Source organism: Pomacea canaliculata, linkage group LG2 (genome assembly GCF_003073045.1).
Source record: "Pomacea canaliculata isolate SZHN2017 linkage group LG2, ASM307304v1, whole genome shotgun sequence".
NCBI lineage: Eukaryota > Metazoa > Mollusca > Gastropoda > Architaenioglossa > Ampullariidae > Pomacea > Pomacea canaliculata.
This window is the reverse complement of record NC_037591.1, coordinates 44,349,264-44,371,761: the sequence shown is the minus strand read 5'-3', so window position 1 is coordinate 44,371,761 and position 22,498 is coordinate 44,349,264. Positions and strand designations below refer to the sequence as shown.

At 39.0% G+C, this 22,498-nt stretch overlaps 2 protein-coding genes across 6 annotated transcripts in view; one reads left to right on the top strand and one right to left on the bottom strand.

Annotated features, from left to right (window-relative positions):
• Positions 1-9,287, top strand: part of LOC112557821 (bifunctional heparan sulfate N-deacetylase/N-sulfotransferase-like) — a 32,175-nt gene extending 22,888 nt beyond the window's left edge. For both annotated transcript variants that reach the window (XM_025227881.1, XM_025227879.1), the window contains 6 exons: positions 1,716-1,812; positions 2,534-2,657; positions 3,441-3,615; positions 4,611-4,781; positions 5,814-5,923; positions 6,422-9,287. In XM_025227881.1, coding sequence (XP_025083666.1) covers positions 1,716-1,812; positions 2,534-2,657; positions 3,441-3,615; positions 4,611-4,781; positions 5,814-5,923; positions 6,422-6,644 — 900 coding nt within the window. In that variant the 3' untranslated portion in view covers positions 6,645-9,287. The remainder of the gene's footprint in view (positions 1-1,715; positions 1,813-2,533; positions 2,658-3,440; positions 3,616-4,610; positions 4,782-5,813; positions 5,924-6,421) is intronic.
• Positions 9,288-10,388: 1,101 nt separating this feature from the next.
• LOC112557822 (long-chain-fatty-acid--CoA ligase 1-like) overlaps positions 10,389-22,498 on the bottom strand; it is a 46,548-nt gene continuing 34,438 nt past the window's right edge. For all 4 annotated transcript variants that reach the window (XM_025227883.1, XM_025227884.1, XM_025227882.1 and 1 more), the window contains 6 exons: positions 20,302-20,418; positions 19,870-19,923; positions 19,500-19,589; positions 18,776-18,880; positions 18,034-18,105; positions 10,389-15,454 (listed from right to left, as the gene is read on the bottom strand). In XM_025227883.1, coding sequence (XP_025083668.1) covers positions 15,317-15,454; positions 18,034-18,105; positions 18,776-18,880; positions 19,500-19,589; positions 19,870-19,923; positions 20,302-20,418 — 576 coding nt within the window. In that variant the 3' untranslated portion in view covers positions 10,389-15,316. The remainder of the gene's footprint in view (positions 15,455-18,033; positions 18,106-18,775; positions 18,881-19,499; positions 19,590-19,869; positions 19,924-20,301; positions 20,419-22,498) is intronic.

Here is a 22,498-nt window from a genome sequence, read left to right as displayed (position 1 = left end):
GTAAAGGTCTGGAGCTTGTTGATGGTGTTTGTCACTCTCCAGGTTTCAGAACCACACAGTAGGACAGCCATCACATTGGTGTCGACGATACAGGTCTTACTGCTGAAGGATAATGCTGGGAAGTTCCAGATGGGGTGCAGGCTATTGAAAGCATGCCTGGCCTTGTTGATGTCATCATCCACTCCACCGTCCTTGTTGACAATGCTCCCAGATATGTGAAGCCGTCTGTTTCCAGGATGTTCTCTCCTTGAAGTTGGATTGGGAGTTCCCGATTATTGTTGATTATCATCACTTCAGTCTTCTTTCTGTTGACCTTTAAGCCGGTCTTCTCTGCTTCCTCTGCTAGCTCACTCAGTTTGGTTTGGGCATGTTGTTGCCGATGAGATAGGAGACTAATGTCATCTGCAAAGTCCAGATCCTCTAGCTGTTTGGTGAAGGTGCACTGGATACCGGTGTTATTGTCTTGAGTTGTTTTATACATAATCTAGTAGATGACCATCAGTAAGATTGTTGGTGATAATATGCAACCCTGTCTTATGCCTGTCTTAACTACGAAAGGCTTAGTGAGTTTGTGAATAACTTGGCAGGACGAGTCTTTGTACAACCCTTGAATGATGTTTATGAGTTTAGGTGGAATGCCATAGTGGATCATGAGCCTCCAGATGGCGTCCCTGTTACGCTATTGAAGTCCACAAAGTTATATAGAGGGAGGACTGCCACTAAATAGACTGCTCAGTGATGATATGGAGGGTGGCGATGTGGTCAGTGCATGATCTATCGTGGTGAAACTCTGCTTGTTCTGGTTTCAGTCTCTTGTCTAGTGCAATCTTCAGCCTCTCTAGAATTACCCTTGATAGAACTTTACTGGTGATAGGAAGCAGCATTCCACTGATTCTTCTGTCAGTCCTGAAAGGGCCTCATACTTATTCCCAATACTGATATAGTTGAAAGTATAGCTATTAGGTTTGGTTGCCACCCTTATCTCTTGGTCCTTTGTCCTTTGCTGGGAACATATTTCAAGATAATATCATAACATCAGATTTACTATGAAGTCTAATCTGTTTATACTGATATGGGATGTTGAAATAGATGTGTAGACTCTGATTGCTGATATAGAGAGGAGAACATTCGGGAACAAGTGCCCGAGAAAGCTGCTCCGGATCTTTTACAGAGAACATAAAACCAATGACTCTGTACAAAGCCTTACTTGTAGGACACCAAAAACGCTGAAGCGGTATAAGCTGGTCTAGTTTGGCTATGTGACTCTTGTAGAAGACTGCCCTTTAATGAACGTTGGAGGTGCTCAGTGCCGTGGTGGTCAGAGGAAGAACTGGCTTATAAATGTGAAGGGACAAGTCATCTGGTGCAAGCCTTACTCATTGTCACCCAAAACAAGCGTGAGTGGCATGCCATGTCAGCTGCCTCTGTCCATGTACTTCCTCGCAGTCATTGGTACGAGTCAAGGGACGACTGACTGATTAAAGGTGCAAAACATGAACTTTGCAACTGGATATTTCGTGAGCAGTTACATGCAAGATCCTGAAGTTTAAACAGTAGTTTTATTTTTTCCCTGTTTCTGATACTGCAAAAAGTATGTAGTGGTCAATATGGTCATTAAAGTGATTCCAGTTCCTGATTATAAACTGTAACTCTCATGAGTCTGTAATTAATGACAGTACCTGGTTTTCTGAAAACTAATGTGTTCTTTCCTACAGAACCCATGTGACTACAAACGGCACATTGCAATCTGGTCTCAAAACAAATCCTGCAACCGACTTCCAAGATTTCTTGTGGTTGGTCCACAAAAAACTGGTAAAAGAAATAAACCTCAGTAGGCCTTTGTGTGTTGTGTACCAGTGTGTGAGAAGTGTGACTGTGTGCATGCACAAGTATATGTTGTTGAGTTTTAGTGCGCTTGTGTCTATGTGCACATTGTGCTTGTACTTGTATGATTTTTATGTGGATGTGTGTTTGCATACATATATTTGTGTGCAATGATGTGCATGTTTCTGTTTCATTTAAATATGTGATAATAGTTATTATAAATACTATATTATTATAATTTATTATAAAATAGACAAATAAATAGAAGGGCTGGTGTGTCTGACCAGAAGATTGTTCCTTTCATGTAGGTTTTGCTATTGGCTATGTAGGTCCACCAGTCTGAGGTGTTGATGGGTGCTGTCCCTTATCCCTCATTGGTCTACATTGCACAACAACACAATGCATTAATGTATATACCACAATCTTTCAACATTTTGAATGGTTAAAGATTTACTTCCCTACAACAGTTTTACTGTCAGTAACATTGTTAATGACACATCACTGCCCTTAAACAGATGTTTCTTTTTTGGATGAGCTGTTCTTTAAGGTAGTATACTTTTTATGATAACTCCTTTGTCATGTTGAATCGTATGTGCATTCTGAACTTTTCCCCTTTTTACTTGTTGATGTATTTCCAGTTTAATCTGAATTTTTGATGTCTGACAATTGTATATATTTGCATTTAAGATTATTGGGTCTTTGTTCACAGGTACAACAGCATTATACTCATTTCTGTCCATGCATCCTGGTGTTACCAGCAATGTTAACAGCCCCACCACCTTTGAAGAAGTGCAGTTCTTCAGCAGCAACAACTATTACAAAGGCTTAGACTGGTAAGACTTGTGCCTTTCTTTTACATGCTTATTATACTTGATCATTGTGGTGGGAGGATGTGTTTGAAACAAGCACTTGGGTTAGAAATGGAGAAAGATATACAAATATTTTACTAACTGGCTGTGTAGTGAAGAGAGTGAGAGCTGGGTGGGTAAGCTGGTTAGTTGTTAAGTTGTAGGGAGAGGAGTTGATCAGTTACATATGTTTTATGAGAGGAAGATCCACAAGACCCAAGGTATATCATAGCTGACATCTGATAGCTGCATGGCAGGAAATGCTCTATTATCGTTTTGCTTTTTTCTCTTGTGAGCACCATCAGAATCACTCTTCCATTTGTTTATATTATTCTATATTGTTCTGTGTTGTATTCTGTGTATGAGAGATAGAAATCTTTCCACATGTAATTCTGTATATTCATGTGATAATTAAAAAAAAATTGTAGTTGTTCGGCAGTATTCTTTTATCATGCTTTCTAGTTAAAGTGTCTGAACTCTTCACTGTGGTCACACTCTATGAGCTAGTAGTGTTTGGTCACTGAACTGTGAGCTAGTAGTGTTTTGTCGCTGGGCTATTAACTAGTAACACTTTTTGTGTTAGTAAGCTAGTAGAGCTGACAAGAACTAGTATAGCTGAGACTGGACCATATCAGCTGAACTTTTCTTGAGGTAGTATGAATGGGATAGTGTTTGAGCCAGCATAATTGAGTTGGATGTCATATGATTCAGTGAAATTGAGTAAAATGATGGCATCTCAAACTGGTATGTCGTTTGTTCTGTTTACAGGTATATGGAATTCTTTCCTGATCCAGCTAACACATCTGCAACAATGCTGTTTGAAAAAAGTGCCACCTATTTTGACAATGAAAATGTTCCTCAGAGAGTGTTTAGCCTCATACCCAGAGCTAAAATCATCTGTATCCTTATTGACCCAGCCAAACGTGCCTATTCCTGGTATCAGGTACTGTGAGTGTGCAAGTTTGAAGCGTGGATGGAGGGGGAGGCAGGAGTTTGTATATTGCCATGGTTAGGATTTAGTGATTACAGGTGATACATACAACAGGGCTTCTGCTAAGGCTAAATTCTTTAGGGTCCCAGGGACCCTTTCTTCAGATTTTTAAGGGGTCCCTGTTCTTGCCCAAATTTGAAGGGGACCCCATTGACGAAAATTGAAGGGGTCCTCCGAACTTTTAATGCGCACTGTACGCAATTTTTTGCGTTAGCAGAAGCCTTGCATACAATGATGTGGAATAAAGTCAGAAGTTTGTACAGCAGTCAGATCCCAGCATCTCGCCTGACTGTCCTTCAAACCCAGATGCATTGAAAAATCTGTATTTAAGTATGAGAACCAGACAAACATGGTGGAGGGGTAAAATAAGTTCCATAACCTTTGAGTTGCTGAAGTATTAGAGGCTGCACTTTGGTCCAGCTCTTGTTTTGTGAGGGCATTAACCATCATCTTTTCTCACTGCCTTCCCCAAGCCACTAAGGTTAAAGGACAGTAACCATCTTCTTTTCTCATTGTCTTCCCTAAGTCACTTGAGTTAAAGGGGTCACCCAGTTTCTGGGTCAAAGGCAGGGAATATGATGTTGCACAGATACCAAACATGCCACTTTTGGGTGATTTGTTTGGATAAATATTTATAAGAAAGAGGATTAATAAATCAATTCAAATAAATCCTGATGCAACTAGGCATAAAACAATCGTGTTCCAAAATATAGTTAAAAATTCATCTATAAATATATATAATTAACAGTAGATTAAACAAGTATACAAATATTAACTATCTGTAAATACATAATTAACAGTATTTTACAAATGGATTGTTCCTCTGGATCTGCTTTTTTTTTTTTTTTAGCTATTCTGTGCTGGAAACTTCCATCGGGAAAAAAGACATTAAAATTGGTAACATGAAACTCTACATACTATTTGCATGAATTATTTTCTTGTTGCAGCACATGCGATCAAAAGCTGATGTCACAGCACTGAATTATACCTTCTATAGCATCATTACGGCTGATGAACGCATGCCTCGCCATGTGAGAGAACTACAGTCTCGCTGTCTTGTTCCTGGCATGTATGCTCAGCATCTGGTGCGCTGGCTTGACTACTTCCCCTCCCGACAGGTAGCAGATGTTTCATACGTATGGTGATTGTTCATTATCGCTGACATCTTACGCAGCATAGCTCTCAAGTTTGGGGATTCAAGGCTATCTAAAGCCTCTAGAAGGTTGTCTTAATGGTGTTCAGCTGTCATGATGTGAGCCATTGTTTTATCATTTTTTTAAAAGAAAGGGACATATGGAAAAATTCATTTTTTTGAATCAACTTCTTTCTATTTCTCTGTTAAGAGATGTAATTCTCTTGAACATTATTCACCCAGTAAAACGATGGGATTTGTTCTTTTTTGTTGACATAGTTTAGAAGTAAAAAGTATTTAGTATGATGGACAACTGTGGGCTGCTCAGACCCAATAGTTGCTGAAAAGACGAGACATATTTATCCTCCATGGGCTCAGAGAGTTAAATAAGATCCATAAAGCAAATGGTGACTAAGTTTCTGTGGGTTCTATCTCATAAAGGAAATGAAGAGGCAGAAATAAAACAAAACATAAGATAGCTACATTTACAATAAAACACTGATAAGCTAACTACATTTACCATAAAACAAAGCCATAACATTGTCAACATCATCATTTCTATTTCTGAGGAGAAAGAAAGGTGGCCATTAAACTAGCACTGAAAATACAAAAATGAAAGCAAATGAACTAGGAAACAAAAAGGTCAGCAGTCTAACTAAGTTGGTTTTTTTTTCAATCCCAATGAATCTGATGTAAAATATACTATGTATAAAGATCCTCTTGCATGCAGCTATGGAGATATCTGTACATGCTTTTGGTATGTAATGAAAACCTAGGGAAAACAAGAACTCTAAAAGGTCTTAACTTATTCCCTGTAGCAGTTTCCCATTGCCTGAGCTATTCAAATGAGTATTCTGTGTGATTGCAACATTTTTACTGTCTTAAAAGCTGTATTTGGGTTTTTAATCCATTCTAAGCAGTAACTGGCCACATTTTTGTCATCAGTTGTTGGTAGTACCTGAGGAAGTTTTAATCCATTCTTGGCAGTAGCTATTTTCTTAATGTATGCTTTTGAAAGGTGTTCATCATTGATGGTGAGCAGCTTCGCAACAACCCCATCCACGTCATGCACAAGTTACAACAGTTTCTTCATGTCCAGCCCTATTTTGACTACAGTCAGCATCTCAGGTAGGCAAATAATCATCAGTAGTCTCTCATGCACCCGCACCTGAAATGGGTTAGGGTTAGGAGTAAAGCTGTGGTGTCTTAACTGTAGTGTGTAATTACTTGTAACAGTTAAAGCCGTGGCTGCAGTAAGAAACCTTACAGAAAACAGCGGGCTGCATGATTTCATAGTCTGTTTCTTTTTGGCTCAGTATTAGCATCATCTCATTGTTACAGATAATCACTTTCAGTCCTGTTGAAACTGTTTCTGTTTGGTTCAGTATTAGCATCATCAGTTGCCTGCATCCAGTTATTAAACGTGGTTTGCAGTTTGGAATAGGAGCTATTTTTTGTAAAGACTTCTGTTACCAAGAACAATAATTTAAGCCTCTTCTTTTATGGTATGGTTTGATAAGTGAGGAAATTAAAAGAAACCAATGCTGCTGTTCTTCAGAACTTGTGGATGTGACATTTAAATCAATTTTTGTATACAAGTAATATAAAGCTGACCTTTTTATGTAGGTATGACTCGCAGAAGGGATTTTTCTGCCAAGTACTGACAGACCGTCGTAACAAGTGTCTTGGACGAAGCAAAGGACGTACATATCAACCAATGGATGAAGTCAGTGCTGCTCATCTTCGCCATTTTTATCGCAAATACAATATAAATCTTTCCAAATTATTAAATCGCCTCAATACGCCTGTTCCTGACTGGCTTCAAGAGGCACTGTCAGATGAAGACTGACTGGTGGCTGATAACAAAGCCTTGGTCTCTGCACATGCCAGAGGAGTTGAGAAGTGAAGGCTCAAACTTCTCAGTTGCTGGGGGCACTGTCTACAGACATCAGATTACTTGGATTAATGCATAGAACTTCTTTCAAAAAAGTGCTTGAAAAGAAAGAGTCCAGTGAACAGTTTATGTGTACCAACAAACCCAGGTAAAATATTTTGAGTGGTTCATGTGAGCAGTAAGATGTGGAGACTTTACTTCCAGCGTGTGTGCAGTGAGATGCCATTACAGATGTGGTGACTGGCAGGTTATGGATGGCATAACAAGGTGCTGTTAAGTTGTGTCATTTGTTTAACATATTACATGACACTCTTAGTTCACTGGTCACATGGTAGAAATGTCAGCAAGCTTTGCAGCTAATAACTCATGCACATGTTTCTCACACTGCTGTTTAGAAATGCTGCTGGGAAAAAATATGGCATAGATGCAGACATTGGTAGAGTGCAGTTGTGATTGTAAAGATATTGTTTTTGTAAAGGAATCTGCATCATCATACAGATCTGGTTAAGAGGTGCAGCTGTTACCTCATGTTCTGGATTATATATATAGCTATACAAGCTCACCTCATGTTCTGTACTGTATAAACCACAAAAATACTTCCTTTGACAACACTGGGCTGAAGGGCTTAAGTTTGGGATAGATGTAATCAGTTAGAATCTAATGCTGAATATGCTGCAGTAACAATTTTCAAGCATATTTGTCTATCAATATGGTAACTATTACTCTAGGTAGGGCCTTGAAATTATGAATTTGTTGGCCTGTAGCCAAACACTTTCCACATTGTGTCTCACAATACAGATGGCAGCAGTTCTCTTGTAGAAGTTGCTTTGCTGCATAATGCATAAGTTGGACTGCATTATTGAAATGATAATGGAAGGTGTTTGAAATTTCACATCTGGCCTTGGAAAGCAGGGCTGAAGACTGGTAGATAGAAGGACCAGTATAGTTGGTGTTGGAAAGTACAGCTAACATTTGTGGGTTTTATCCAAAGCAACGAGCTAAAAAAGAAAATGCTCAGTGTTAGCATTTAGCACTCATGTATGTTTTTCTAACACTCATCACAAATGTTTTACTACTTTCAAGTAATAAAAAAGGATTATGTAATTTATGTTTATTTATATAGCACTTTTCCCATCATTAAATGTGGGCTCAAAGTGCTTTACTAAAGAGAAAAACACACAAACATAAGAATGGATGCTGGTCTCAAAAAAGTTGTAGAATCGCTGTATGTTTGTGACCTTCGCCTTTTGCAGTCTATAGCTGCTAGGCACAGGAGACACTGTCAAACAGCATGATGACCACTTATGATGATGACTCAGTGGTGTAAAGAGTGACCATCATCTTGTTTTCTGATGGTGGAGAATCAGTTGAGATTTGGAACAAGCACAATGTTTTGTTAATGATTTGTCCGTCATGACTTTTGTCCCTCATTAGCCTCTTATCACTCGTGAACTTTACCAGCTACTTGTTTTAAGAAAGACATAAGTACAGTAACCAGGTCATGGGGAAGTGCGGACATAAGACGTAAGTACAGTAACCAGCTCGAAGGCCTCAAAAACAAGTTGGCCTTTTTCAGCATCAGCATTTAGTCTGAGCGACACGTTTCACTGAGCTTCCTGGAGATACATAATGTCAATCATTGCAGACTGATGTGTCCTCACAAAGCTTGCTGTGATAGCTCAACATTCTGACATTATGAAGCGCCTTGAGCTTGTCCACATAGCAGAATAAGGCGTTACATAAGCCAGCGTTTTTTTTTATTATTATTATTGAAGCAGCTGGAGGAAGACCGAGTTTGAAGTCGACACTGCTGATACACAGATGTCAAATCTAAGTAATGGCAAGATGGTGCAGATGTGACAGCTGAAATAAAATGGCCCAGGAAAAGAGCGGGAGATCTCCAATCAATTTGTAGTGAGGTATGATAGGTCGTGTACAGCTTCAGGTATGAACAGTGTCTTTCATATCTTTAATATGCATCACTCATGAGAAGTCATTTTAGCAAAAATAAAAATGAGGTACTGTAGAAACTTTAACAAAAAAGATATCTGAGAGCGAGTTGCTGTGTCCTTGTGTAAATGAAGATCTTCAGGCAGTTCACTAGAGAGCATATGGGAAATTATTGATGCATATTTTGTCTCAGAGAATCATTTACAATATGTTATAAAGCTTTATGTTGTGGGTTCCAACACAATACTGTTCCTATATAGTTTACAAACTATTGACCCATCCACAGTCACTCTACCAGCTCAGCATCTTGCCTCAATGTGACTGGTGATGCATTCTACTTTTGCTCACTGCCTGCTCAATCAGTCTGCCATTTAATAGTCTTACAAGATTTGTGCAGCTTACACTTGCAATGGAGTAGAGGGGATGCCGGACTATAAATCAAGCATTCAAGGGAACAATATGGACGATGACCTTCATGTACGCTAACTTCAACAACTCACAGCATCCAATGGATGGACAACTACTACTTCAGGGGGTTATTAAAGTTGTGTTGTACCATGTCCTACATGAGTCAGTGTGCATCACATGCTTCCTTCAATTGTAATGGAAATCAAATTCACAGGAAAAATAAATCCTAAATGAATTTAAGGGTTCTCCTCAAGTTGTCCATTATTGCAGTGTGCTATATACTAGGAACATAAATATGCTGTGCACATGCCTGCTCGATTAAAGCTGCACTCCATGCATATCACTTGAGGCTTTGAATGACTCACAATTTTAAAACATTTCAAGTCATTTCTCAGTGCTTTCCTGTTAACCCTCTGAACACTGGATAAAAGTACATGTATTACAAAGATCGGCTAATAACTGAAGACTGTGAAGACAAGTGGGTGAAGTTTTTTTTTATTGCTGCTCTTAGGTGAACACTAGACCAAGAAACCTATACATTTTTGGAAAGAAAAAGTTTGAATTTTGCAATAAAAGTAATGAAAATTGCCTTCCCCATGCTTCCCCAGCAAAACCACGATCGTGGCCCATCATACCCAAAGGGTTAAAGATTCAGTTACTGTGTGATTTATCACTGAGGATCAGATTGAATTTCTGCCTACAATACTTAACACTGAAATACATCATCAATAATTGACAGTATGACTTTGTCCTGAAATTCTTGTCTTTAATGGCCAGGCGCTAGTTATACATTTCTAATTTTAAGCACTTTTAGGGCTTAAATCATTTTAAACAAATTTATAGCAGTCTTTAATGTGATGTACAACACAATTTAAATTTAGTATTTTCCAATTGAAATTGTTTTAAACAAGAAAAATGTTTATGCTGGACTTTTCTTCCTGCTGGCTTTTGCTAGTGGAAGAGTGGCAGCTCTCTGGAAACATCAAATGATAACTCTTCATACAGTGGGAGCAGAACTGCTGAATGCCTTGCTTATCCACTGACAAACAGTTATACTCGTCCACTGGTAACTACCGTGATTGCTGTTTAAAACTGTTTTAGCCAGTTAGCTTAACTACTTTAGAAATGAAAATCAACTGTACAAAATTGCTAAAATGAATGCATCTAAATGGTTAAATGATCAAAACTTGTTTGTAAATTTATTTCTTGAGAACAGTTAAGCTCAAGATGTGCAACTGTGGTCTTAAGTGCTGTAAAAGTCCAAACCCCAATTCCAAACTAAAACTCCAAGGCAATCATTTTCATTTCTGACAGAAATACAAATGCATTAACTCAATTGTGATGACTTAAAATGCCATTTAATATTATTCTTAAGAAACTTTCGGTCCTCAAAAGCAGCACATTTTATAGCTTGACAACATTTGCTTAATGTTGAAATTATTGCAATTCTGTTACTTTGACTAAGAAGTAAGACCTACGAAAGTCCCATTCACTTAATGGAAAGCTATCCTGACCAAGAAAAAGGCAAACTTTTCAGTACAAATAAAAACTGTATTCATTTCACATTATGTGTAATTTATTATCTGGCACCATTTTAAGATTAAGGTATTGTGGCCTCAGAAAAGTGGTGGCAATCAAAAGTGCAAAACCACTGTATTACAAATCAGATACGTCATCAAAGCAAGATATAATAATGAGGATTTATAGAGCACCTTTCCAAAGATTTGCTTGTAGCCCTTTACATAAATAAGATATACCTGAAGATCAGTAGTCACAAATGACTCGAGAACATGATTATCAACGTTAGTTTTAAAGCCCACATGCAAGAAAAAGATATGGACTCCCAATGCCTAATGGCCAAAGGGGTACCAGGTCTAGAGCTGAGCCCAACCTTCTTCCATTGCTTTCACTTTTCCAGGGATCTCTAGGGTGGGCAGGAAAATAGAGCAAGTCTGGCATTTTATCCGTTTTAGCCCATCTGCTTCCAAACTGAAAATGTGAAAGTACCTCATTTGAAGACCTAAGTTCTTGCATACAACAGTACTATAAAATGATGGATCTTGCACTTTGGAATAAGGCTATTAACCCCATACAAATCTTAATAACTTTATCAAAGAACAAGATAAAAAGGACAGACATTTATATTTTCTGCATGATGTCAACTGTTTATTTTTGAAAGTTAGAGTGCATACCTGTTTACCATTAGGATAATTGAACTAATCTTTCCACTGAAGGTCTGTACTCTTGCTTCAGGATCTTTGATAAGTTGCAGAACAAAGATATGCATGTGTATTCACACCTTTCTGTTCCATGCTTTAAATAATTGTCATGAACAGTGTGTTCAAATTCATCTATTCTTTTGATCCACGTAGAAGATTTAATGTTTTTCTTTCTGGTTGGATATGACTAGCGCTGCAATGAAATTTATTGATGATGCTGTTTTGCTTCTGCAACACCTTAAAAATGTTGTAATCTGGAAAGGCTGCTATAGGGGTTGTTAGAGGCACATTCATTTTCACTGGCATTTCTGTTATTGCTTCAGCATGTATAACATTTCTTGACGAGGCAATGAGCTTCTATCAGCACTAGCCATAAAACAGAAGTGCCCTGAGATGTCAAATATTTTGATAACAAAAACAGTCTTATATTTCTGGTTTGTTTTTAAAATTTCGGTAATATTGAAGCTGCATCTATCATAATGACATCACACGCACTCATCACCAAGAACAGACCTTTTTATTCCAGGAATGTCATGGTATTTGCTGCAAAATTTCTGAACCTGAAGGATTCTGCCTTATTTTACTGGAGCCACTTGCCTGAGCATGAAGGGAGCTAGACATATGCATTTGACCTGTTGGTATCAACATCTTGGTGTGAACAGAAAAGCAATAAACCAAACTTACAGTGTTCTTTTTGAGTGGCTGTTGCTGCCACAACAGCCGATCAAGATAAATTTTGCATCATCTTTAGTTGATAATACTCTTCCATCACATTAACTGGTGTACAAAAAACAGATAACAAGAAAGAAAGTGCAGATACCATGAAAAAAAAGAAGAAAAAAAGCCTAACAAAATTCCTATGCATTTGTTTCGCAATATTCACCTGTAATTCTAAGGATCTATAGTGGTAAACATGTCTGCAAATGTACTCTTTTGTTAAAAATGAGCCCAGCAAAGAACAGCTAGTGAAATTACAACTCTTTAAACTGCGTTGGTTAAAATGCAAATAAATTTTAACATTATCATTTAACACTGTTCGAGTTAGCTCATGGTGCTTAAAAATGTTAAACATTTATTTTTCTTATAACATCACACAAATTAAAGTTTGTTTTGTACTCCAAACTCTCACATGAAACAAACTTTCTTCTAGTGACACCACAAAAATTAAAGTTATCTTAATGTGCTCAAACTCTCACATCAGTAGAAGTATGAAACCTCCTGGCGAAGCCTCAGATGAAATGTATTACAGGTTTGTATTAAGTCCATTAATAATCAAATAAAAACCAATAAAAGACAACACTTGACTTAGAACAAACAACTGTAGTGAAGTCATTCATCCTGTGACTGGTACCAGCTGCTGGGGGGAGCATAATGATAGGTGCAACAGCTCCAAAGGCTCATCACCACAGGATGGAATGATGCAGCACAAAAAAGATGTGCAGACATTCACTGATGTTGGAGCATGGCAAATGAAAAGACTAAGAAATCCATCGACCATACAAAGAAATTGTGTAATACAATTTGCAGACAGATCAAACGTCTGACTGCAACTAGCACATAGGAGATATCTGGCGATAAAAAAGATATAGGGGTTATCTATTCTGTGTGACATCCCACCATAAGCCACAAAATGCCTGCCCCCACTTTATGAGTTTTCTGTTCTCCCATCCTCTATCCATACACACTAGTGTCATGCTGGTACTCCCCATTACTGTCACACAGTAATAACTTAAACACTTTCCTACAGAATTGATTACATGCTTGTAAACACTGCAATCTGATGGGTTGTTAAATTCATGTGTATCATTTTTATACTGCAGCCTCCAAAGTGAAAGAAATCTTTGAGAGCATTTATCTGTAGCTTAACTTCTCACTCACTGACATGCACACATATATACACACACACATGCACACAACCACATAAAACATACACACAAGTGCAAATCATATTGTGGTCAGTTAAGACATTTTTGAAATCCCAGACACACCATTGGTTATTTAAAAAAATGTAATGGGTACTATTGACACATTTTTTTTATAACTCAATGGTCAAATATATATAAATATATCAATTTGTGTGGTCACAATTAAGAATGCTTGCCAACAGTGCAAAATAGTTTTAGTCAAGAACAGTAATGATAATTACATAATGAAAAATGGTTACAAATATGAAAAAATAAGAGAACATTTTTGCACAATTTACAATATGGTATCCCCTTTCTCTCCCAAAATAAAAAAAACAACAAAGTGTACATGCAAATATATGCCCTTGGATACAAAGCTTCTCCAATGGAATGATACTATTTCATTATTTCCTTAATTATGCAGTTTGGCCCATGATCTGCAAACTATTTTCCCAAGAAATTTCCCAGACTGCCTGCTTTCACTCTCAGATACAACTACTTCAATATATCTGGTTCTCTATTTTTAAAAAAAAAATAAATAGGGAGTGTGGGTGGGAGGAGGGAAATTAAGGGAGAGGTTCAGCCTAGTTCATGCCTAAGGTTACTGAATACTTCTCAGCTAATGCCTCTCAGCTGTCAATGATTTGCCAATGTAAAATTAATAAAGGAATCTATGAAACACACCTAACAATTATTACTTTTGACAGATGGTATGTGAATACCAAACAGTTGTAAGCTTCAATACTTTTGATTAAAGAAATATTCAGGGATTACACCAATCAGCAATCATATAACTTGCAAAATCCCCCTTTTCTGGACATTGATAAATCAAGCACTGGTGTGCACATTTTGTTTCCCAACATTATTTTATAGCAATGCCTACAGCCGCATGCTCACTAGCATATACTGTCCAGAAGTGCCTTGTCTCAGGTGACTAATGGAGACTAGACTGACTCTACTCTCAACTTTAAGAAACATTCACTTAATTTGGAAAACTTGCAATGCTACTTTCGAGTATAAGCAAAATGATTGTTTGAATAAGGGAAGATCATTTGTGCTTGTCTCACCACATCTGCTGTCAAATTATTCTGTTTATGGAATACGAGGAATGAGGACCTGCTTCATCACTGGCTATAATAGCTACAGGCCTGGTACATTTCACTTTTGGTCAAGTTAAAAAAGAATGTATAGAAATGATGACTAAAGAATTTCTATAAAAGAGGCAGGGGGAGTACACTCCAGCAGTCATACTATGCTATCTATACCTGTATGTATTATTTCTCTCACTACACTTAAGGAAGTTATTCAGCAACAAGGATTGGTGAATTAATCCTCATTGTGCACACAGCAAGGTTTGACTATACCAGTCCAGCATGTAGATGGTCAAAGTAAATAAGAGCTATATACATATATACACACACATGTATGCATCTTCCCAACACTAATGGATGCTTTGATTTTCGTTCACTTACTTAAGAGGCCTTTAGCATGCACCAAAAGAATGGAAGCACATGATGGGACGAAGCCTGCAGAAATTTTGAACAGTTGATGCCAACCATTGCTTAGCCCACCAGTGAATACAGATGACTGCTGTTTGGGTAACAAATTTCAATGCTAACCATTCCACAGATATACTGCTCCACTGCTTACACTGATATGCCACCATATATATGTATATATATCTGAGCAGAATACTGCACCCCATACAACCTCTTGTGATAATCCCTCCACCCCCATTTCCCCTTTGTATACAAGCTCAACACACTGCATCAAAATAACTCCTATGTAATTCTCACCACCAAAGGTTGCAAGGTGATTATATTCACTAGCCAGGCACAGTTGTTATTTATAATTTCTATAGACTTAATCATACATCATGCAGCAAGCAAACCATGTCATGAAATTATCACTGATTGGTGCATGTATGTGCTCCATCATGCCTTGTGACATACCTTGTGTCCATGTCTATGGCCACATTCATATTTTCTCTAGCATATGCATGCACCCAAACACGTGCATGTATGTGCATACAGTGCATGCTTGTGGATGCATGTATACTATGTCCAAAATGTATCCACACAACAATGACATTGAAGCAAACACTGTCCACCATATGCTATTAACGTGCATTCTGCAGGCCAAGTTGTCATTGTAGTTTAGTGTACATGGCATCTATCTGTGGCTTGAAGTATGTGCACAGCTCCTGGCGTTTGGCCTTAAAGGTTGGAGTGAGAAGCCCATTCTCCACAGAGAACAGTTCTGGGTACACATAGATGTCCTTGACCTAACAAGCACATAAAATAACAGCAATGTGACATCAAGTTAACCAGTCCGGTAAGTCATGCACAAAACAGCAACATCAAGTTAACCAGACCATCAAGCACACACCACACACAGCATGTCAATGATAGCAGATAAGACAGCCTAAAGCATGGTATACTGCAACAGCTGGAGGTAGGCAAGAAACTGTAAGAAAATTGACTGCTGAAAGACACTTGACTAGCTCAGTGGTGCTACTCTGCCTGAGCATACATACGTACATCCCTCAACTGGTACTAATGACGGTGCGGTGTAATAACTGTTAATGCTGGTCGTCAAGGGAAGCAACTGGATAGGTGCATCACATACTGGCTTTTCTTGAGATGATATCTCTCACTACTTACTAGCTTGCATGGTGGTGCGCAGGTCCTGCTATGAACGATGTCCACTCATTTGTGCTTCCTCTGTCCATCTTGGCATTGACTTCCCTCCAAGGTACCCTGAAGGAGGGTTTTAGACAAGAGTCATGCCAGGTTGCATGGCTGAACCAGAGAAGCTTGCACCACTTCACTGTTGCAAGAATGTGTTTCTGGTGTTCTATGAGATAGTGACCATGCTCCATACACAGTAACTGGTATTATGCTTCCTGTAAAGATTCGAAAGCAGCCTCCTAGGGCACTTTATCTTAATGTCTGTATTCTCCTCTAGGTATCAGCAAGCAGATTCCATATCTGACATCCACACAGCAGGATAGGAATAATGAAGGAGTTGTCCAACTTGTACTTGATAGTAAATGTCATGATGTATCTGTGTCAGATCCTGCCCACTGCTGCTGTCATTGTTGTGATTCTGGTGTGAATGTTTGCTATGCAGCCCTCACCTTTCAAGAGGGTGATTTCCAAGTACATCTTCTTCAGCTGTACTCTGTTGATATAGATTGTTTTGCTGTTGCTATTAGTGGTAATTCTGTTTTGTTGGTCCTTGTTTCCATTCTAAACATCTGCTGTTGATGCCCGACATCAGCTCTAAGTGGTCTTCAAGGTACTGAGTGCACACGGGTCTGCTACCAACAGCGGTGTCCATTGTTGTATGAACAGTACAGCTGATATACAACAGTTTGCATTTGGTTATCTAGTACTCAATAAGCTCTTGTGCAGTGCTTTGATGACATGAACAAGGCCTTCTTCCATGCTGAATGTTCACATCACATGCCACAGCCTCTCGTCAGACTGTCACATTTTTTGTGATTGACAAATCTGAGGAACAGGTACTGCTGTTATCAATCTTTTCTTTTTCAATCAGGATATGCCATTTAAAGATCTGTTCAACTGTGCTCCTGCCTGGTCTGAAGCCAGACTATTCTGCTAGTAGTTCCTCAGGGCAGGTACTGAAACAGTTCTAGATTACTTGCATCACTTTGTCTGGTAGGCTGATTAGGTTTATGGTCCTGTAATGTGGGCATTCTTCGCTGTTGTTTTGTTTTCTATGGAAGAGGTAAGACCTGTGACCGTGTCCATATTTTAGGTCTTTTGCATAGAGCAGTGAAGGCCTTTTAGTTTTATCTCCACCCTACTTGAGCAGCTCAAGCTCAGGCAATGTCAATGGCAGTTGAATTTGCTGCCTTCAGACTGCATTCCACTTTTTCAGCTTCTTGCCATAGGACTGGCAGGGTGGTATGCTTGCTGATTCTAGTCTGGTTGCTTGAAAGACACTGGCATCGGTTCTCAGCTGGAAGGTGTACAGTTCATTGCAATATTCAGTCCAATGGTTTAGTACAGTAGTACTTCCTGTGAGGTAGCCATCTGGTCTCAGCTGGAAGGTGTTCATCAGTTCATCGGTTTACTACAGCAGTAGTTCCTGTACATCACCATTGCTGTCTTCGATGACCGAGGTTTCGCTTTGGCTTGTCTAGGTAAAGGTGTTGGTAGGTCTTTTTCCTACCCTGCTCTACAGGTCTAACATTGGTCATTGATTCAATTCTCCTTAGTTGCATTCATCCCTTTCATCCAATTCATAGCTTTGTACTTGGAAGCTGCTTCGGGGCTGTTTCTTCTTTCCATCCTGAAGGCCTTCCTTTGACCACAGATATCTAAGTTATTTGTCTCTTCTTCCTCTGCCTACCGAGTACTTGAAATTAGAACTGCCTCGATATTGTCAACTTGTCTACATCAAACTCCCCCATGATTAAAACAATGAGTATACCCGGCAATAGCTATGAAATGTACCAGATGGGTATGAATGGCAATGATGACTATAAATGGAACGTGTAATTGGCTCTCATTGCTTTATGGTAATCTTCACACACAAACATAAATATGGCATAGCACTACCATTTTCTACCAATACGTTTTACAAGAATGTTATAACCTGTTACAAATATGGAGGAATTTTCAAATCCTGTACATAAATGTGGATTTAACAGCTGCTAAGGTTATACGGAGGCAGCAATTGATCATAACTGACAGCCCTAGAGCAGGGTACTATGCTACATGTTGCAGCAAATAATTCTGTTACTGGCTACCCAGCCAATTCTAAAATCTGCTTTTAATCTGTCGAAGCTTTTCATCTTATTTAATCTGCAACTTTTGAATGCCAGCAACTTACGATTTCAAGAGATGTGAGACCAGACTTCCTGCCTAACTCCACCAAATTGCCCAAGATCATTTTCTTGACTTCCTGTCACACCAATAAACAAGGTCAATAGCAAGAGCATACCAAATAGGCTAAACTGTGAGAATAGTCCAAGGTCACAATACCATCAGAGTAAGCTCAACCAGTGAAGACTTAAAAATGAAAGATTAAATCAGTGATAATTATACATATGGAACAGTGAAGCATTTAAGTGCTGTTTGTCTTGAAAAAGGCTTTTTCTCCTTTTCTTTAATGAACTCCTTTGGTCACAAAGACCAAGGATGCTATTTGTAAACCAGGGTTGTTTCTTCTTCCTTTGCTACCTTAGCACTCCTTAGTGTGGACTGCTAAAAGTGGTTGTCTACGTTTACAGAGAGAGTCTACATCATTTCACATCATGTTGTCACGGACCAGTCTGTGCCTCCGTGTTTTTCTGATTATTTGTTTCCCTAAATCCTGACCATCTGAACTCTGTCAGTCCCACAATGGTCCACAAGTATTGTTCTAGCCCACAGCTGATGAATAGGCCACTCCAGGTACTAATGGATGCTCCTTCTCTCAGCTTATGGCTGATTGGGCTCTGATAGCTATTTACTTTTTATGACGTCTTTGTAACATGCTTGGGTGCATACCTAATGCAACAAAATGATAAAGACAGTGACAATATAGCAGTTCTGCTTGCTGCAATGAACAGTAGCTATAATCAGCAACTCACCGGATGTCTACACAGCTCTTGATAGGTTTCCTTGATGCCAAGCTTCTCTTGGACATATCTGGGTAAAACCTCCGGATCTGGAACCACCACGCCTACCAGACAAGACTAAACAGAAAGATACATAATTAAGAGGTTTTCACTGATTCACCAGGCATGTTCATTAACAGCACCTTATCCTAGCCTTATGAGCTAGCTCATGACATTTTGTAGGTCAAACAGCTCTAGACAGTTTGTGCTGCTCTAGCCATCAAGCAGTTTTGCCGCATAGCACAAAGTTTATCTTGTTGTCAACGTGTAAACAAGAAACTGGACTGATATGAAAATGATGAAAATGGCATTGTCAAACAAAAGAATGTTGGTTGATAAACAATCTGAAGTTTACATCAGCTTATTCTGGTAACCCGGCGGTGACTAGTTAGGGCAATATAAGGGCAGAACTGAGACGGGACGACAGATGTGCTGGAGATCCAAGCAGCGTCATGGCTCAGAGCAAAGTCATAGTTACTAAACTGACATGGGGGGGGATGCAGTAAGGGATTACTGATCAAGCTTGGCCGAATAAAAGATGCAACACTTGCTGAGTGTGTGGGAGAAAGTTCACGCCTGACATCATACAACACCCCTACCACTTGGTTACACAAGTTAAAAGCTTTTCCTAAAAAGTACAGGGTGCAAGTGCCACTCTGAAGTTCAGTACACAAAAGAAAAAATTATTTACACTCACCTGCAAACTGTCTCCATGTATGTACATTTGGGCCACCAGTGGAGACTGAACGCATACATTCTCCACCTTTTCTGGGGCTATGTATTCTCCCTGAGAAGACACCATGGAAAGACAGCATAAGATTAAGAAGTGGTCATCCAATAGATTGCCAGGCAATGAACCAGATAAAGAAAATATTACAGTGGGATATATCTAAGCAAATTCAGAGATTAGGTAGTCTAGCTACCCCTAATGTCTAGGATATATGCATCATACAGATTCAATGGTAGAGAAGTTGTAACTAATCCTAATCTCTAGGAAACATGCTTCACACACATTCAATGGCAGAGCAGTTCCAACTAACCCTAACATACATGCATGCTGCACTCACCTGGGCCAGTTTAAAGATATGTTTCTTCCTGTCAATAATTTTCAAAGCTCCAGTCTGAAATTGTAGAAATTAGGCTTGACACATTAAGCATTACAATCAATCTCAGGTCATTCCAAAAGAAAAAGGAAACCCCCCAACCCTTACAACACCTAGTAATTTTTGCATTTATTTAAAAACACTGTTGATGAAGGATTCTCTTGGGAGCAGAATACTGCAGGTACTCATATAAACGCAATTTACCTAGGCCAATTGATCTGGTATGGTAGGAAGTGATGGTTTAGCCAAGTTTGTACTTCGGCCTACTGATTTTATTTTTTTGTCCTTTTTGAAAGAAACTGAAAAACTAATCTGAAATGAGGAACATGGTATGACTCAGCAAGGACACTAGCCCTGGTGATTTCCACAAGTATTTAGACAAACACTTCTATTCACCTCTAACCACTGGCCAACATCGCCTGTATGTAGCCAGCCATCTTTGTCAATGGCTTCCTCTGTTTTTTCTTTGTCCTTTAGATATCCACAGAAGACATTATGGCCTTTAATGCAGATCTGCCAATGACAAAAACAAACTATACAGGTACAAAAATCAATGTATTTTACTCCAGATGGCTATGCATTTGATTATTTTGTTATGAAGGGTTAAGAAAAGACAGCGTAATTTTGGTGTGACTCACATGGTAATTGAGGGACAGAACTACTGATGCAAGAAAACCAAACCAAAACAGCAAAAAAGCTTTTGTGTTACTCCTGGCTTCAAGATTCCAAACCCCTGCCTGCCTAAGCAATGAACATTGTTCTAGCTAAAATGCATTGTTGAGCTGGTTCATCCGTGATGAGGTTATGAATCCACACACACACACTTTGCTATAAAATTTGACATTTCACATGCACCAGCTCACTTCAAGGTTCTGTTTTATTTATCATGTATACCAACAGCTGATACAGTAGCCATGAAGGCTATCTTGTCAAATTATCTGATGACACAATACTCTCTTCTCAGTGGGCCAGCAGACACCCATGGCATAGCCTTGGAAGAATTTATTGCCTAGTGAGATGATAACTTCTTAGAACTTTATATCAGCAAAGCCAAAGATATTTGGTATTCATTAAAATTTTTCAAGTCCCTTAACTGACATCCATCATGAGGTGGAAATCGTCGACATTTAAATACCTGAGCACCATATCTTTGACAGGAAATTGCTGGTATACTAACACTCGCACAATGACAATGATCAACTTTATTTGTCCCAGTGAGCAATTTGAACATGGGAAGGTGCTTGTTAATAAGGCTCCACAGTGCTTCTTCTATGAAAGCTGGTCTTTTTCAGTCTTCCAGGGTTTCCTCATAAAGAGTGTGCTATCATTTTCATTCATCTGTTTTTACAATTCATCAGTGAAGGACAAGAACAGCTCGCATTGTTTTGTAAACACCTGCTCAAAAGTTACTGGGCCTGCCCAGAGTAACCTTCAGACTATGTGTAACAAGCAGATATTTTTGAGTGTCTAAAATTCTGTAGGCATGTCCTGTTGACAGAGTTCTGTCAACTTCAGTCGGGCCGTGGATTCTGTGTACCTGCATGTAGGACCAACAGACTGAGGCTGTCCATTGGTTTGGCCTTGCAACTTCTGAGCAGTACTGTGTGAAAATGAATGTAGATCACATAAGAATCTGAATCATGATTGTATAAGGGTGTGTATGGTGGAGCAAGTAAGAATGTGCTCTAACCCTTATTTTCCTATAGAGCTACTATAAGTTGCCCTCTAGGATGAATAAAGTCATATCTATTTCTCCCTTACAAAATGACAGTCACATGTAGACAACAGACGTCCTCCCTCTGTGCTGCTAAGCAATGAGACTCTCCTCCACATCACATTTGCCCCTTGGACTACAAGGCTACATTCACGCGCTCTCTATCTTACACTGTTTATAATATCTACATCCTTTCAAACATTGCTTTACCTCCTACTCTTGTACCTATCTTTATGTTGTTCAGTGTGCCTATACATATCTCTCTTCCGAAAGAACTGGAAGATATAAAAAGGTCAGTGATCATTTTGGTGTACAGATGGGGGGTTTTTCGTCAAAATGGACATTGAAGTCACCTATGACCACAGGTATGCCACTGAGCGTGTTGCAGTAGTCAAACTGTGAAATTCTGACAAAAACACGTTGTCAGTCAATTTGTGGTGTTGGGTGGTGGTCTTTATATACACATAGGATGAGCTTCTCTTTCTGGCAGCAGAAGTCTTGCAAATTTGAATAAAGAGTTTACTAAAGGGAGATCAGTGCCAAACGCAAGGTGACTCATGAGAGATGTTTTAAAGATCCCAGCAATTCCTCCTCCAAAACTAGAGGTGGTCTTGTGGCAAAACAGTTAGTGCCTGTCACCAATACAGTGAGGGCTGGCTGTCCTGGGTTCAGCTCTCATCTCAGGCACACTGTTATTTGTGTGCATGTGGCATCTGTTTGCAGGGCTGGGTTGATAAAGCTGTGATATAGCTTTATCTGCTGGCTCATAAAGTAGTCCAATTACCTCTTATGTCTAGGATATATGCAACCCCCCTCCTCCGCAACTGGCATGGGAGAATAACTGTATACTGTAGTTAACTGGGGTCAGGTCAACACGGA